Below are 19,100 nucleotides of genomic sequence, written 5' to 3' on the forward strand. Positions count from 1 at the left end.
AGGTTTTCAAGAAAAGTATAAAGTTATAGCGACTGGAATTTGGTGACCAAAACTACATTCCACAAAGATTATAGAATGTCAAAGTTTTAGGGGACTTAAAAAAATTTGACCAAAATTCTCATTTTACAGATTAGGAGAATGAGATTCAGAAAGGGGAAATGACTTGCCCAAAATCACACAGCTGGAATTTAGAATCTAGCACAGTGCCTTGAACCTGGACACTAATTTAGACCTTTTTATTTCAAATCCAATGTCCTTTCTATTACATAGTTCTCCCTGCTTCCTGAATTGCCCTTGTTTTTATCTCCTTTCTTTTGTTTTCCCATTCTTCCATATATTTTGATGGTTGATTTTGGGAGATCATGTGGAGAACTGAAATAATAGGAAGTATAGAAATAGTCTAAAGGTCAATGTGGGGAGTTGGTGAAGAAGGATAAAGAAGGGTAAAAAATACAATGGAATATAAAGTGGATATAAGGAATGGAAAAGGAGTAAAACTTGTTCAGAGTGGTATATGGGGGAAAGATTGCTCTTTATTAAAAGTAGAATAAGACATCTCTACTTCTCCTAGCTTTTCTTTCCTTTTTATCCTGTTCACAATATGGAGGGAGTAGGGAACTTTTTAAAATGCTAGATGGTTTGGGCATCTTTTTGAAGGTAGTAAGAACCTAAAATTTCTAAAAAAAAAAAACAGAATTTTAGATAAGCAGCATTATTTATTGGGTAGAATTCTTGACTTAAAGTCAGGAAGGCCTGGAAGCAAACTCTGCCTTCAAAATTTACTAGCTGTAAGACCTTGGGGGAAAAAATTGCTTAATTTCTTCTAATTTCAGTTTCCTTATCTGTAAAATGAGTTTATAGCACTTGATCTCTAAGGTGCCCCTTTTAGCTCCAAATCTATAATCCCTTTTCTTTCTAACCCTTTGGAACATACAACTAGGAAAATTGCCACCTGGCTCATCTTCAGAACAGTGTTCTATTTCTGAGGTACCAGCAAAGGAATTGTGGGCTCTCCATCTCATTGCTCATTATTCCTAAAGGACATGGACATGTTCTAAATATACTTAACTTTTATAGTAGCTAATGGATTGATGTCAGATTTCATTCATTCAAGGATCTAGTGATTTCATCAGTGGAGTAGTCCATCCATTGATGAAAATCACCACTCCTCCTTTACCTAGCTAATAGTCTTTGCAAGTTACTCTGAATGAAAAAAAAATATTGCCTTGAGGTCTGTTTTTCAGTGATGAGTTTCTCCACATAGAGCTAGGTTGATACTTGAATAACAGATGTAAAGTTATTCATGAGGCCCAGACTCAGATATTGGTAGATACTTGTGTGGACTAAAAGAAACTGAATTCCCAATGTCTCAAAGATTCCATAAAATTGACTCTTTGGGAGATTCTGTTGCCCCTATATTTTTTCTTAGTTTGCTTGATTATATCAGCCAGTTCTTAATGAATTGAAGTTCTTTAAATCTAGGTAGTTCCCAGTTTAAAAGAATCTTTTATTTTTCAGCTCCAGCACTGGCTAGCAATCTGACTGCACTCACCTGAGGAGGAACCCTATCTTCTGTAACACATTCAAATGGAATTAATGACAATGTCAAAGATGAAGCCCTCTTGATTGTATTTTACCAGTCACTCTTGAGGTGACCCATCGATTCTGTTAAGGGGAAAGAATTTTCCTTTAAGATTTATTTTCCTCCACTTACTTGCAAATTAATTTGGTGAATCTAGTCTTTAGTTTCCTTTGAGCCACTGGTTTTATGGATTGCTTGCTGAAATAGATTTGGTAAGGTTTAGGGGAGACATGAGTTGTGAAGGGAATGAGGCATGTCTCTTCACTCAAAAGCCTCTATTACTTGGAAAAAGTTAAGACAAGATAATGTCTGTGGTTAATGCTGGTAAACTCTTGTTTAATCAGTTTATTACCACAAGCAGGGTCAGTAATGGGAGAAACACATTTAGATGCCTGCTGCTATCCCCAATGTTGTACTGGGCTGAATTCTACATCCTTCTAAATTATATGGTATGAATTGACATGTTGTTATTCTCAATTCTTCCCCTGCCTGATACTTTTGTTTTACAAAGAAGGAGAATGGGAGAGCTGGGTCATTTCTGTTCCATTTAATTTGTAATAAGATGGATAGGTTTGGAATCATAACTTAGAGAGCCACAGATAATGCTATAAGTTATTCTCTGATGTGTATGATTTTTAGTAATAGAAAGTACTTTTCTAAAATTGATAATTCAGAGAGTTTTATGTATCATGTGAGATAAATTCACTTGCCTTGTTCAGTTGGCATTAATGCTTCAGTGGATCATCACTGTGGGTGCTCTTTCCTCTGGTGCAGATTGCAACCCTTCCACACACTTTCTTATCCTGGAGGATTCTTGCCTATATATTTCCATCAATTGTGCATAGGGATATTGGAGATATTCCTCTGGGTTGATATTTCATGAAAATTGGTGCAGCACTTGGAGACTTCCAGCTTCTTAATCATGATAGACAAATCTTATTCTATCATGTTTTCTGCTATTTCTGCCAAAAAGAAAATTTCTCAGTTCATAACTGCATAGGTAATTCTTTCAAATGATAGGTATAGACCTATCCAGAAAAAATCCAGATCCAGATTGATCCAGAAAAAGCAGACCCCCAACTTTTTTGTGATATTCAATGAGGCCTCTTTTTTCCCCCTCTTAATCAAATAAATAGAGCTCTTGAATTCTGTGTTAGTTCAAAGGAACAACGTCCTGCGTAATCTAAAATCAATTCCCATTTGTTCATGGGATGACTAGATGACTTATTGTTGTCATTTTTCAACAACTCTACTGTCATAGTTTGTTGTCATTCAGGCTGCTTTTGATGGAATTTTGGATTACCTGTGGCTGGTGAGAGGATGAACTAGGAGTTTGGTAAAAGGACAAAGAATAGCTGCTCTGGATTAAAGATACCTCATTGTAAGCTAACAAGTAGATCTTCCATGATCAAGTAGATCATTGAAAACTGTATCTGGTGAAAGCCAATCTTGTGGAGATTCATGGATAAGGTGCCCCAAGGAAGTGAATTGTGCTGTTTTTATTCTTTTCAGCAGCAAAGCAGGAAAGCTTATTTATAGTTTTCAGAGCATCAGTCCTTGGGATTGACCTAGTTGATTTTGATATTTCTCCTAGGGGAATTGAAAAGAAGGCCAGAACTATGCAGTTGACTATTTTCTCAGCTTGAGACTTAGCTTCTTTGCCTAGTGCCAAAGTACTGCTTGCCAGTTGATCGTATTTATTTGTTTTTAACTTAAATCTCTACAGGATCCAGATGTAATCTACTCTGGGTTATAGTAAGTGTTTCCATTTTTGGGATTCTCACCCCAGAGGTCTCCCCATGATGTTTCATTAGTGAAGATAAGATAGTCTGGCCACTTTTCAAAAGTTAGCAGGGAGAGTATATGTAGTGGGAATTTACATTAAATAAAAATATAATTATTCACATTTCTATAGGACTTTAAGATTTATAAATCACTTCCCTCATGACAACTTTATTAGGACAACAGTGCCATTATCTTCATTTTCTTTTCACAGATGAGGAAAGTGAGGGTCAGAGAGATACAATGATTTGCCTAAGTTCACATAGCTAACAAGAGTCAGTGTTAGGATTCCAATTCATGCCTTCCAACTCCTAAGTTAACATGCTTTCCACTGTACAACATTGCTTCTCAAAAATGAGTCAACAAGAAATTAACTAGCTGACCTAAAAGTTGTATTAATTTAGGTCAGGGCCAGGCCAGAAAATATTTTAATTGGATGTCCCAGTTCAATAATTTTAGATAATGTCAGCTCAAACTGGTTCATTCTTACTTTAAAAAAACACTCCCTGAATTTGGTTTGGAGATTGACCCAATTAGTGCTGTAGTGCTGATTCTTTCTAATTGCTGGTTCATAGCTCAGCTCAATTGTAGTCCAAATGAGAATAAGAACTTGGGTTCTCATTGCCATGCTACTGTTGCTGCTACATGGCCTTAGGGAAGTCATTTAACTTCAGAGACAAGTGTGCTTCACAGACTAAAACCATAGAGGGTAGATGAGATACTGCTTGTGTCTAAACTGATTGAAGATGCATTGTACAAAAAACAACCATCTCTCTATTCCCTTACCCACTTCTAGAAATGTTTTTGGAATGTTTTTGGAAGGGCAGTGAGGGCAGGAGGATATAGGGTTAAAGGGAGACTTCCTAGAACTTCTTAATTTGGTTCCATTTAGGAGTCAATTAATGCACTTCAAGATGGGCCTCCAAGAATTAAAAAATGAGTTCTGTGAAGGGCAGGTTAAGGAATTAGAGTTATATTACCTCTCCACTATCTTTAAGACATTAAATACTCTTTGTCTATAGAAAACCCAACAAAAGGGAAATAATTTAGATGAAAGCAGATGTGATTGGTTGGGCAAAAGGATAAATTTCTTGAATGTTAAGGAGATAAAATTCTAGAATGGTCAAGGAGGGATTATGTGAACTACTCATCCCCTAAAAGCTTCAATCAGAAGTCAAATGACCCAAGTGGTTTACATTCTTGCTGCAATGGTTCTTACTTCCTTGATGTCCTTCTACCTGGAGTTTGGACTCTTTTCCCCCTAAGTCTTGCCCCAAATTTTAGGTTGATCGAAGTACACAAATTTGCCAACTCTCCCCAAGGGCAATGCAGTGTTAGGCAGGGGCACAGGAGAAACATGGAGAAATAGTGCTTTAGGGAAATCCAAAGGCCTGAAATATAACTTTTAGTTTTCTACATAGCAGACCCACAGAGTAATCACTCTCATCTTTGTGCTGCATTGTGACTTCCCATTACAAAAAAGTAGACACTAATACCAAAACTGTAAAATGCTCTCCCAAGCAGTTAAATTGCTATAAGTGGGAGCCTAGACAACTCTGAACCCAAATGATAATTATGGCAAAGGATATGGTGTTCATATAGGGAAATGACCAAATTTCTAGGTTTTGATAATTTGTTGTTTTAAACTTTGCTCTTCCCCCTCAAGACATGTATTAAAGAACACAAAATACACAGCCTTTGTTTCAAAATGCAAAAATATGATTTCCTAGCCTGGGTCATGGTCACATTAGTGTAATGGACAGGTTTTCACAATTCCCTTGTTTTTTTTTCTTTTTCATCCAGCTTAAAGGGTGGAAAATTGGTTCATTCACTTAATACACAGGTCTGCATCAAGAATACTATCATATCTTGTTATCTGGTAGGGAAAACCTAGACCTAAGAGTGTAAGGACTGCTTTCTTAGGTGAGTCCTGAGGGCTATCAATCCCAGGTTTCTCTCTTGATAGAAGAATCAATAAAGGTTTTTAGAGGAAATCACATAGCATTGTCTAGAGGTTCTGAATATATTTCCCAAATAATCGATTATAGAACTATCATTTCTGGTGCCTCAATTAATATGACTTAATTATACTGCCTCTTCATGGAAGTAGCTTGAATTTCTGAGGTAGAGTTTTTCAACCACAAAATAAAATTCACAGGATATTCTTAAAAGACAGGAGTAGAAGCAAAGAGGGATTATTTATTTTCTCCAATTCTTGTTGGTAGATTACAAAGATGGCTCAAAGAACCATCAGAGTTTAGCTAAGACTTGGAAATCCATAGGTATAGTTAAAGACTAGGGCAGACTGTATCACTGGGAACCAATAACTCTAGTATGTGATACTATTATGGGAGCTGGTTAGTAAAGATTTGTAACTAAAATGCAAAATTACCATAACTTTCAGAATACCATTTGCTTCTTCCTCTCTCATCTGGTTAGTAGTATGGAAAACTAGAGTTTTGATTCAAAAACTGCTGTATTCAAATGGACAATATATATTACTTGGCAAAAAAAGACAAAAGAAAGTGGTGGAATGGAAGAGGAATGAAGGCATCATTTATTTTCTTCTAGTTGATTGCCAAAGGGAAAATTATTCAGCTGCTGTGTGTTGATTACAATAATCACTCTTTGGAGCAGTAGGGCATGAAAAAGAAAGGACATATGGAAAAATTGGTGAGAACAAAGCCTCAGTGGATTATAATGTTAGATAAGGGAGGTGGGCAAATTGGTCCAAAGAAAACCTTTTCTTTTTCTGTAGCTATCAGTGATTCTTTGGTTTCTAAACAGTTTAAAAAGGAAAAGAAGAATGGTGCTAGCTCAAAAGTTTCAAGTTGCTAAGTCATTTCTCCACAATGAAATTTTTAGGGGTAGATCCCTCCCTGTGAGGTGACTTGTTTCTCTACCATAAATAGATGAGTACTCTCTCTATGGCCAATGGATATCATGCCACATTAGTGAACCTGAGATTACTGATGAGACTCCACATTGTCATTGGGTTTGCCTTACACTTAGAAGTTTTGTAAGAAGGGGTTCCTTTGTTTACATAAGTAATATTCCACTTCATTTTTACTGCTTTTTTTATAGTAAAGGTTCCCTGTAACATGGGTACCTCTGTGAACTGTATATTACTCTTTTGATAGTTTTATGTCCCCTCCCCCTTTGTCTATTTTTTGTAAAGGGAAAATACTTTTAATATCAGAAAATTAGCTAGGCCATCACTTGGTCTCACAGAGGCCATATCTACACAAGGAATCTATTGAATGACCTATAAGCCTGCAGATAATAACAAAATAAATGGTCAAGAAGAATGGAGTATTGCTATCTACAGCCAGATATGCCATATTCCATAGTCTCCACTGATGCCTTAATCGCTCAAAGAGACCTCCTCCTGGCTTCTGGGCTTTCTCTTCTCAAGCAATCCAAGTATGCATCTAGCCTGAGTGATGAGGAACTCAAGAAATATACCAAAGAGATTATTTCATAGGAAAGAAGTCATAAAGAGATCAGTAGTTTTAGACAACTTTTAGGAAAAGTGGCATGCTTCATGCTAAATTCAAGATAGAGGTAACTTGTTTATTGCGCTAATGATCTCTAAAGTGATTATAAACATATTGATCAAAGAGATTTGATTTCTTTATATTGCATTCATGACTTAGATCCACCAATGTAGCAGTTTCCTTTTTCAATTGCTTAATGAGAGAAAGTAAAATTGAATGAAAGAAAGAAGAAAAAGAATTCAACTAACCCCTCGTTTCAGTTTTTCTTTTTGTTGAGGAATCTGAGGGTAACATATCTACATATGAATGTAAGTAATGGGATTGATCCTGTTCCTTACAAATCTAGGTGTATGTGATGTATACTGTTGTTGTATGTGCTCAAGATGTTGAAAGCTCTGGTGAATGTAGTCTCTTCTGAGATGTCTGCCTCCCTTCCTCCATATATGTGCTTTAATGTAAATAAAGACTGTTTCAAGTGATTTCCTCTATACTGTCTGAATTACTATGTCTGGTCTAGATCTATTTTACAACTTGTTCTCCATCAAAGAAATGGAGATAGAACAATAAACAATATCTTCTATGCCATCTAAGCATTTTTCTTCTTTTATGATTGTTCTTCAGTTGTTCCTAACTGTTTTAGTTAAAATAATTTTATTAATATCTTTGGTCTTAATGTCACTTACATTTCCCAATGTATTCTTGCCTCCTCTTCCAGAGAGCTATTCATTTTAATGAAAGAGAGAGAGAAAGAGAGAGAGAGAGAGAGAGAGAGAGAGAGAGAGAGAGAGAGAGAGAGAGAGAGAGAGAGAGAGAGAATAAATTCATCAAAACTAACCAACAAATTGAAAGGGCTTGACATTCTAGGCTATAATGCCCCACCTCTGAAAAGAATAAAGAATACCTTTTCATATTTTCTTTGTGATTAATTTTGGTTATAATAATTTGCAACATCAGTTTTAATTGCTTTTGTCATTGTTCTTTTTTTTATTACATTGATTAGTCACGTATGGTATTTTCCTGGTTGAGCTTACTTCATTGCATCAGTTCATATATCTTTCTTTTGGGTAGTCTTCCCATTCATAATTTTTTTTTCATCACAAGATGCCTTCCCATTACATTCATGTATTAATGCCTTTTTAATCATCTCCTAATCAATAGGCATCTACCCTGTTTAAAATTTTATGCAACTTTAAAAACTTAACTATCTCTGCCTCCAGCATCTCTGGCAAATATTTTTCAGGATTATTAGATTACAGTAGTTGGTTATGAATATTTGAATGCCTCTATCTTAGGAAAATAAAAATTTTGGGTAGCCTAAGCAGACTATAGCATTTTACCAGCAATTACTTGAAACGGTATCAACAAAGAAATCATGGAGCACATATGACCAGAAAAAATGTTGGTCACATAGTTAGTTATGTGGTACTATATCAGCATAAGACTTAGAGAAAGGCCTCTTTCAGTGAGAATATTCTCTGTTAGATTTATAGAAGGACATGAAAAAAAGTTACATGGAATTGGAACTTAATGTGCTCATGGAAGACTGGCCCACAGTCATTTGATCATTAAAGTATTTTTATATTTTTCTCAAACTGAAAGTAAAGAATCATCTGGATCTTGAGTCTTATTATTTAAAGAAATTTTACCTTTTCTGTTTTAAAATTGATATTGAGTATCAGTTCTAAGGCAGAAGAGTAATAAGGGCTAGGGAATTGGGGTTGTATTCTGACTCCATAATTTTTCAAAGCAGGAAACCAACACTGATAGAGGGGAAGTGATCCCTTGGGTCAAAAGAGGATGAGTCAATAGTGACAGAGCTGAGCTGGGAACTTTAATTTCTTAATTCTTAGTCTATTCTGTTATCTACTACAGAAGACAACACTATCCCTACTAAATTATGTACACACCAACATTTTCTTGACCATCATCAACTCTTAGTTTTGTATAGTGTATTATGGATTCCATAGTGTTTTCATGTCAATTGGCTCATTTGCCTGAAAACACACCAGCAAGATAGAAAGGAAGCATTACTATGGTCAACCACAAGATGAGAAAAATGAGTCTCAAAGAAACTAAGTGCAGAGTCATAGTTAGTCTAGATTAGAATTCAAGTTATTCCTACCTTTTGAGTCTTATACTTTCCTTTCCTTCATGCATTCTATGACTCATCTATAAAAGTCTACTTGCCATTCCTTATACATGATATTCAATTTCCCAACTCTATACTTTTTCATTGACTGTTTCCTATGCCTTTGAAAGATCATGGAGAATAAGAGAGGTTTTGTAACTTTGGAGAAAAGGAAATTTTCCAGTTTTCAAAAAAGAGGAAGAGAGTGGAATCTACAAGCCATATAACAATAAATCACATTTAAAATACTCAAAAAAAAATTCTAGAGTATCCTATTGAAGAGATGGCTAGCAAAGGAAGGGAAGCAGTAATCACAAAGACCTTGCTTGATGTCATCAGGAAAAAGTTATGCTAGACTAACCTATATATGTGTATGTACATTTTCATTTTTGACTGAATTGAAAGACTGGAATACCAAGTGAATGATATAAATATGAATGTACTTTGATTTTACTGAATTATTTAATATGGACTAATAACTTTTTTTGGTGTGGATAAGCAATGTGGGTTACATGATGGCATAGTGACATGGATTCAGAACTGGTTGAATGATTGGACATAAAAAGTAGACATTAATCGGTAACTGTGAACTTTGGATGGAAGTTTCTATTTCAGTGCCCAAGAGTGGTCATTGGCACTGAACTATAGAACACTAATATCTCAGATAAGGTAATAAAATAGATAGCTACATAAAGCTAGGACATCTAGATAAAACATTGAATTCCAAAGACAGGATTTAGAAAGATGACATTTGAGAATAATGAAATATAAGAGATTCATTATAAAGTCCCTTAGTCGGGCTTAAAAATAGTAACTTCATTAAGTACTAATGAGAGAGATTTATATAATCAGCAATTTGCCTAAAATGATCTTGTTTTGTGAATTACTAAATCAATAACAGTCAATAGCTGGTGGCCCCAAATTTTGATATAATTTTATGCTATATGGAAAGACATAATGCTCACAAGACAGGAGGTAAATAGAAAAGACCTTATGAAGCTGGACAATATTTACAAGATGACAACCAGGATGCTGAAGAGATACAGATCATATCAAATGAGATTTAGTTAGAAGAACTAGGAATATTTAGCATGAAAAAGTTCTGATATATATTTATATGTTTGAAGAAACCACACATATAAGAAATATTAAGCATTTGTCTTGGATCTAGAAAGTAAAACTAGGAACAATGGATGGAATGTTGGATGGACATTGCAGAAAGCTTTATTTGTATTTTTTTGGTAAAGATATATTATTTTACTAATTATATATAATAACAATTTTCCACGTAATTTCTGAAGTTATATGATCCAAATTGTTTCCCTTTCTCCTTTCCCTCCATCTTCCTGGTGATGGTAAGCAATTTGTTCTGGGTTATACATGTATTATCATGCCAAACATATTTCTATGTCCATTTTAAGAGAATATTCATATAAAACACATAAAACCAAGATTTCTAAATAAAAACTCAAACAAACTAAAATGAAAAATAGTATGCTTTAAGCTGCATTTGAACTCAAACAGGTCTTTCTCTGGTGGTGACTTTGTCACAAGTCCCTCAGAATTGTCCTGGATCATATGTTGTTGAGAATAGCTAAGTCTTTCACAGTTGATAATTCTATAATATTGCTGTTACTGTGTACAATAGTCTTCTGGTTCTGATTATTTCATTCTGCATCAGTTCATCTAGGTCATTCCAGATCTTTCTGAAATCTTCTTGATCATCATTTCTTATAGCACAGTAGTATTGCATAACCATCATTTGCCACAATTTGTTCAGACATCCGCTATTTAATGGATATCCCCTTAAATTACTCTTGATGAGAAAAACTTTCCTAAGTATCACAGTCATCTAAAATTGTAACTGGGTGTTTCAGCTCAAAGTAGGTTTCATTTCATTGGATGTCTTCAAGTAAAAGCTAAATAATCTATTTGCTAGAAATGGTGTAGGAGGGATTATTACAAAGATAAAAATCAAACTAGAAGCCCTCTGATGGTCCCATCCACCTCTTAGTTTTGACCATCTCTGTCAGAATTTAAAGGCAGCTGTGACTCAGTAGTTTAGAGCACTGGGCCTTGAGTCAGGAAGACGTGAGCTCAAATTCAACCTCAGACATGTCCTAGCTGTGTGACTCTGGGTCAATCAATTATTTTCTCATTTCCTGAGAAAAGGATCCACTGGAGGACAAAATGGCAAACCATTCTAATATATTTCTAAGAAAATACAATGAGTAGCTATAGGCCAAGGGAGTCACAAAGAGTCCAACATGACTGAACAATAACAATGAACATATCTGAATTAGTCACTTAAAATATTTTAACAAAGAAAAATCCCCTATGTTTTGGTTCTATAGCATATGATGTAGTATAATTTTTTAAAAAGTGAAGACATAACCTGTACATCAAGAAAGAACCCAAGCCATTGAGAACAGTAAGAGCATAGTAGTTTCCTAGCAGATGTATATTAGGCTCTGTTAAAATGAAAATACCAGACTTTTCTGGTCAAGATGGTGGCTTAGAGGCAGCAAAAGTTCAGACCTCTGAAAACCCTTCCTTACCTATCACAAACTGAATGCTCCTAGGGGACTGAAATTCAAACTTAACAACAGGACAGAACCTGGGAACACTCTTTCTGGACTCGGATCAAACGGTACACCCCCCAAAAGCCAGAATCCTAGATCACTTGGGTCTAAGGGGAAGGCAGAAGGAAGGTCCCAGGACCCCTCCCCTCCAACCCAGAGAGCTGAGCCCACGGCAGCAGCTGGAACCTCAGGGCCAGCAAAAGGGCCTCAGGTCTGGCTGTTCTGAAGGGTGCACCTTAAAAGCAACCTGGGCCAGTCTTGGGGGCATCCAACACAGATGGCAGGGAAACAGAGAGAGAGATGGGAGGGAGCCTGTAGCCCCCTGGCTGGGCCCTTCCATCTGAGTCTCACTGGAGGTTTTTGCTTTGGGGCACATCCAGACCAACCCAGCTGAACCTAATCCCATCAGGAGCACTCCCCCCTTAGAGTGCAGGGCCCCCTGAAAGGACAGGAACTTCAGGGCCAGCAAAGGCACTGATATACCTTGTGGACAGTGCTGTGCCACACTCAGAGCATGGAAGTAAGGCAGTGGAGAAGCAACTGGAGGGAACTGAGGGCAGTAACACTGAAAATGCCAGCAGGCAGGGAAGGTCAGACCCTGGGCTTCACCGGGATGACAGAGCAGCTGTGGAGAACGGATGATTTGCCTGGGGCTAAAGCCTTGGACCATCAGACAGATACACTAAGAGCCAGTCTTCCTCACTCAGATAGAGATGTAAAACAGTACAGAAGTGCAAAAGCCTCCAAACACCAAGAAAAGCAAGAAGAAGGGGGTGACTTTGGACACATTTTAAGGAGCTAAAATACAAAATACAGAGTAGATAGAAGAGGAAACACAAACAAATGCTCCAAAACCTTCCAAAGGAAATGGAAATTCTCCACAAACTCTTGAAGAATTTAAATCAGAAATTATCAAAAAGATGGAAGCCTTCTGGCAGGAAAAAGGGAAACAATGCAAAAGGAATTCAGCAATTTGAGAGTCCAAAATATGCAAATATAGAAACAGCTCAAAGCCTCAAAAAACGGGTCAGACCAAACTGAAAAGGAAAACCAGTCTTTAAAGGTCAGAATCAGGCAACTAGAAGATAATGATTTGCAAAAGAACAAGAATTAATAAAGCAAAGTCAAAAGACTAAAGAATTAGAAGACAACATAAACTATCTCACTGACACGGTGACAGACCTGGAAAACAGAGGAAGGAGAGACAATTTGAGAATCATTGGGCTACCAGAAAAGCCAGAAATAAACAATAATCTTGATATCATAATACATGATATCATCAAAGAAAACTGCCCAGAGATTCTAGAAAAAGGGGACAAAATATGCATTGAAAGAGTTCACAGAACACCCTCTACACTAAATCCCCAAAAGACAACTCCAAGGAATGTAATTGCCAAATTCCAAAGGTTCCAAGAAAAAGAAAAAAATCTTACAAGAAGCCAGAAAAAGACAATTTAGATATAAAGGAACACCAATCAGGGTCACACAGGACCTAGCAATTTCCACTCTGAATGACTGTAAGTCATGGAACATGATATTCAGAAAAGCAAGAGAGTTGGGTCTCCAACCAAGAATCAGCTATCCATCAAAACTGACTATATACTTCCAGGGGAAAGTATGGGCATTCAACAAAATACAAGATTTCCAAACATTTGTAAAGAAAAGACCAGAGCTCTGTGGAAAGTTTTATATCCAAACACAAAGAGGAAGAGAAACATGAAAAGGTAAATATGAAGGAAAGGGAAAAGGAGAAAAATGTTATCTTTTTCTTTTATTCAAACTCTCTTCTATAAGGACTACATTTATATCAATTCATATATATATACCAATATGTGGAGAAAATGAAATGTGTAACTCTAAAAATTGTATGCATCATTAGAGTAGTAAGAAGAATCACACATAGGGAAAGTTTGGGGCTTCAAGATGGGAGAAAGGGGGGATAGAACGAAAAAGGGATGGGAGAATCATTGATGGTACTAAGGTATAATTGAAGAAATAGAAAAAAACTAAATAGAATAATCTTTCTCACACAAAGATACACATGGGAAGGGGGGGGGAAGAATTCTCCTATAAGAAGGAGAGGAAAAGAGTTTTTACTTAAACCTTACTCTCAGTGAAATCAACTCTGAGAGGGAAGGACATCCAGATCCATTGGGATCTTGAATTTTATTTTATCCAACAGGGTAAGGGAGAAGGGAAAACCAAGAGGGGTGTGGGGGGGAGGGAACACAAAAAGGGAAGGAAGGATAGGGGGGAGGGGAAGGGAACAAAAAGGGAGGGGCTAGAAAGGGAAACATATCAAGGGAGGGGACTAGGGGGACTGATTTAAAGTAAATCACTGGCTTAAAAGGTTAAAGCTAAAGAAGAAAGGTCAGAATTAGGGGAGGATATCAAAATGCCAGGGAGTCCACAAGTGGCAATCATAATGTTGGACATGAACGGGATGAACTCACTCATAAAATGTAGACGAATAGCAGAATGTATTAGAATCCAAAACCCTACCATATGTTGTCTTCAAGAAACACACATTAGGTGGGTAGACACTCACAAGGTCAGAATTAAAGGATGGAGGAAGACCTTCTGGGCCTCCACTGATAGAAAGAAGGCAGGAGTTGCAATCATCATATTTGACAAAACCAAAATAGACCTGATTAAAAGGGATAGGGAAGGTAAATATATTTTGTTAAAAGGGACTTTAAATAATGAGGAAATATCACTAATCAACATGTATGCACCAAATGGTATATCACCCAAATCTCTAATGGAGAAACTAGGAGAATTGAAGGAGGAAATAGACAGTAAAACCATATTAGTGGGAGATTTGAACCAACCACTATCAAATTTAGCTAAATCAAATAAATAAATAAATAAATAAATAAGAAAGAGGTAAAAGAAGTGAATGAAATCTTAGAAAAATTAGAGTTAATAGACATATAGAGAAAAATAAATGGGGACAAAAAGGAATACACCTTCTTCTCAGCACCACATGGCACATTCACAAAGATTGACCATACGCTAGGTCACAGAAACATGGCATACAAATGCAGAGAAGCAGAAATAATAAATGCAGCCTTTTTAGATCATAAGGCAATAAAAATAATGATCAGTAAGGGTGCATGGAGAAACAAATCGAAAATTAATTGGAAATTAAATAATATGATACTCCAAAATAGGTTAGTTAGAGAACAAATCATAGAAACAATTAATAATTTCATTGAGGAAAATGACAATGGTGAGACATCCTTTCAAACCTTATGGGATGCCACCAAAGCAGTAATCAGAGGAAAATTCATATCACTGAGTGCATATATTAACAAACTAGGGAGGGCAGAGATCAATGAATTGGAAATGCAAATAAAAAACTTGAAAGAAAACAAATTAAAACCCCCCAGAAAAAAACCAAACTAGATATCCTAAAAATTAAGGGATAAATTAGTAAAATCGAAAGTGATAGAATTATTAAACTAATAAATAAGACTAGAAGTTGGTACTTTGAAAAAACAAAGAAAATAGACAAAGTATTGTTTAATTTAATTTAAAAAAGGAAAGAAGAAAAGCAAGTTAACAGCATCAAAGGTGAAAAGGGGGAACTCACCTCCAATGAAGAGGAAATTAAGGCAATCATTAAAAATTACTTTGAGCAATTATATGGCAATAAATATCCAAATGTAGGAGATATGGACGAATATTTACAAAAATATAAACTGCCTAGACTAACAGAAGAAGAAATAGAATTCTTAAACAATCCCATATCAGAAAAAGAAATCCAACAGGCCATCAAAGAACTCCCTAAGAAAAAATCCCCAGGGCCTAATGGATTCACAAGTGAATTCTATCAAACATTCAAAGAACAGCTAATCCCAATACTATACAAACTATTTGACATAAGCAAAGAGGTAGTTCTACCAAATTTCTTTTATGACACAATCATGGTACTGATTCCAAAACCAGGCAGGTCAAAAACAGAGAAAGAAAACTATAGACCAATCTCCCTAAAGAATATAGATGCAAAAATCTTAAATAGGATACTAGCAAAAAGACTCCAGCAAGTGATCATAAGGGTCATTCACCATGATCAAGTAGGATTTATACCAGGGATGCAGGGCTGGTTCAATATTAGGAAAAGCATCCACACAATTAACCATATCAACAAGCAAACCAACAAAATTCACATGATTATTTCAATAGATGCAGAAAAAGCGTTTGATAAAATACAACACCCATTCCTATTAAAAACACTAGAAAGCATAGGAATAGAAGGGTCGTTCCTAAAAATAATAAAGGATGCCCATTATCACCTCTATTATTTAACATTGTACTAGAAACACTAGCAGTAGCAATTATAGAAGAAAAAGAAATTGAAGGCATTTAAATAGGCAAGGAGTAGACCAAGTTATCACTCTTTGCAGATGACATGATGGTCTACTTATGTAAACATTAAAATTTAGGAACTGAGGGCAGGGTAGAAATTAGTTTCTCTCTGCAAGGAGTATTACATTTTTAGAGGTTTATTGAAAATAAAATATAAAGAAAAGACAAGTAAGAAAGGCACGTGTCTAGGGCCAGAGAGCCTCTTCATGACCCCTCACATCTTGCTTGTTAGGTGGAGAGTCATGTGTGCTCCTAAGTGGAAGTAAAAAGAAAGGCAGAGCCTATTCACAACCAAGTTAAATTCCATCTCGCTCTTGGCCCAGGTGAGATTACAAGTCATTTTTGGGAAGTGGAGCAAGGACTTCTGGGGATTAAAGTCCTGGATTCAAGTTCATTTCTACATCCCTCTGTTTGATCCCCTTGGGAAGAAGGACTTCCCCCAAAGGATCATAAAAACATAATCAATTTAAAGATTACAATAATTTGAGGATAAGAGAAAAACAAAACAAAATCAATAATTGCTGGATACATTGACAAAAAAGCCAGTTGGGGGCAGTCCCCTTTGGCATGAAAGTATACATACAAATAAATGTTCAATCAACCACATCCAAAGTTCATTATTTGGCAGCTTGTGGTCTGGAGGCTTCTTCATGGTGTCTTCTCCAACCATTCAGTTTCTGGATTCAGGGAAGTAGCATCTTTATTTACCTAACATTCTTCTCAAAAGGAATTTAAAATTTGCAATTTAAAATAACAATATTTTTTAAACTCCCCCATTAAGAGGGTGATTAAAAAATACAGGATCACTTAGGGATACATGGTTGAGGTATGAGGTATATGAATCAATTGGTAAGAGAAATTAAAAAGACATCAGAAAATCCAAATAAAAAAGAAAATACTGGATGAAAATATAGACTATCAAAGTTTTATGTGTAAAAATTCTAAGTAAAAGAAAAATAAATCTACAACAGGTCCTTGAATCAGGGCCCAATCAAAATGATCTAAGCAATGATGCATTTACCCACTCAGTAGCCACGACTACAGAAAGGTACCACACTATGAAAGGCAGAAAAGGGGACCAGATTATATAAGCCAAGTAGGAGCCAAGTTTGGGGACTTGGGGATACTGGTCTGTGAGTATTTTCAGAGTGAGTGTGGACACAAGGAAAGCCTATGTCATAACAAATGTTAAACAAAGTAACCTCAATTCTTCACACTAGGTTAAAGACCTTTGTATTGGCTTAGAAGTGCATCAATCCATCCTGGATTGGCTTTTCTTTGGCTCTGTGAAATGGCTCTTGTGTGTATATCTTGTCCTGGAATCAGACAGAATCATTAAGTAAAGTCCCATATTTTTTAAAAATAATTAGTGGCAACACTTTTATAGTCTCTAGCTTTTTAGGCATGCATTGATAAATGTATTTTAAACTTATAGTACTGAAAAGTCAAAAAGTTAAAGAAAATCTTAATGCTAGTGACATGTGCTTCAAATATAAAAAAGGAGAGAAAGAAATAAAAAACTGAAAAAGTATATTGCACATGCAAGAAAAATATAATAATAAAAGAGCTTTAAATATAAAAATGTAACTTATAATCATTGACACTGTGTCAGCTAAGGGAATATAGAATGCAAGGCTTTCTCACCAAAAATGAGATCCATTTCCTCTTCATATCTGGCCATACTCCACTGTGAGTATAAGGCAAATGAATTGAGCAAGGTAACATTTTTCATTTTTAAAGAACAGTAGTACAAATATGTAGATATCAATATTCCCAAAATTCTCAATATCCCCAATTAATTACAATAGCAAACAAACACACTATCATATTTCACATAATTTGCTGTATGGCATTTTTAAAAGTCTATGAATTGATGGATATTTGTCACCATTTTTTCACAATCCTAGCAAATCTTTCAACCTTGGTATTTAAACATATTTTTAAAACAAAGTAAAACTCATCTTGGGTTTAGAACATCATGAAGAAATCTATATATCATTCTGGTGGAAGTAAAATAGTGAGCTGAAGAGTACAAATGAGACATGGTCCATTTTTGGAGGCTTTTTTAGGGATACAAATGCCCTGAAATTAACTGCCCCAACTTGCATTCACATATTTAGAAATGCAGGAAGGTTGGGGGTTATAATTGTATTTCACTTCAGCTACTGGCTTTACCTCATGGTAGGAGCAGGCAAAAATGACCAGAGATTGTAAAAAAATTCCAAAAATCATATTTAAAAAACCCTTAAAATAAATTGAGATATTTAACATATTAAATTTTGCAAAGGTTGTTAAAGCAATTGTAACCAGTTCTGAAGAAGTCCATCTACCTCTATGTGACAATTTACAAAAGCAAAATAGAAAAGCTGATTTTTCATATATAGGCTTAATTACAATGATCTCAATATTGTTATAGGGAAAAGCAACAGAATTTTAAAACTCAGTACATTAAATGAACAGTATAACAGGATAATATTGAATCCAGTAATATATGAACTTAAAATCACAAAGTTATATCTTAAACAAAGCAATCAGGAAAATTCAATAGAAATACAGAGATTTTTATAACCATTGGAGTCTGAAATGCCTTAAAAACCATAACCTCTAGTATCTTTGAAGTTCCTTAGGGTTTTTATCCATTTAAATTTCTATTCTTGGAAGGCAGAAAATTGGTAAGGATTAGGCAATGGGGGTTAAGGGACCCATCCAGGGCCCCACAGCTGGGAAGTATCTGAGGCCAGATTTTAACCCAGGACCGCATGTCTTTAGGCCTGGCTCTCAGTTTGCTGAGCCACCCATTTGCCCCTTCAAAGTTAAAGTTGAATCTTTGGGCTGAATCTTTCTTCTGGCATGCAGGTGAAATCAATGAAATTACCAGAACAGTCAAAAGATATCCTTTTAAATAGCCCATTGCTTTTAAGTTCTTGTTTGGAAAAGTCTGTTTCTTCTCCTCTCCCCTCCTACACTCCAATCCACTTGGTCAATACCCCCATTTGTTACCAGCTAGTAGAAATGAGTTCTGAGTGATCTGCTCCAAGGATCTGGGTGGAACAGGGACCGTGTTAGCTAGAGAGAGCTCCGGGGTAGGCCAGGAATGACAGGAACTCAGCCAAGCAGGGCTGGGAGCTGAAGCAGACAGCCAGGGTGGGCAAGTGAGC

General features: G+C 35.9%; 1 protein-coding gene across 1 annotated transcript in view; it reads left to right on the plus strand.

The window, feature by feature from the left end:
- SLC6A2 (solute carrier family 6 member 2) overlaps window positions 1–7,681 on the plus strand; it is a 66,387-nt gene extending 58,706 nt beyond the window's left edge. Inside the window, exon 15 of the mRNA XM_056812330.1 lies at window positions 1,519–7,681. Within this exon, the coding sequence (XP_056668308.1) occupies window positions 1,519–1,542 (24 nt within the window). The 3' untranslated portion in view covers window positions 1,543–7,681. The remainder of the gene's footprint in view (window positions 1–1,518) is intronic.
- The last annotated feature ends 11,419 nt before the right edge of the window (window positions 7,682–19,100 follow it).

This window comes from Monodelphis domestica, chromosome 1 (genome assembly GCF_027887165.1).
Source record: "Monodelphis domestica isolate mMonDom1 chromosome 1, mMonDom1.pri, whole genome shotgun sequence".
Classification (NCBI taxonomy): domain Eukaryota; kingdom Metazoa; phylum Chordata; class Mammalia; order Didelphimorphia; family Didelphidae; genus Monodelphis; species Monodelphis domestica.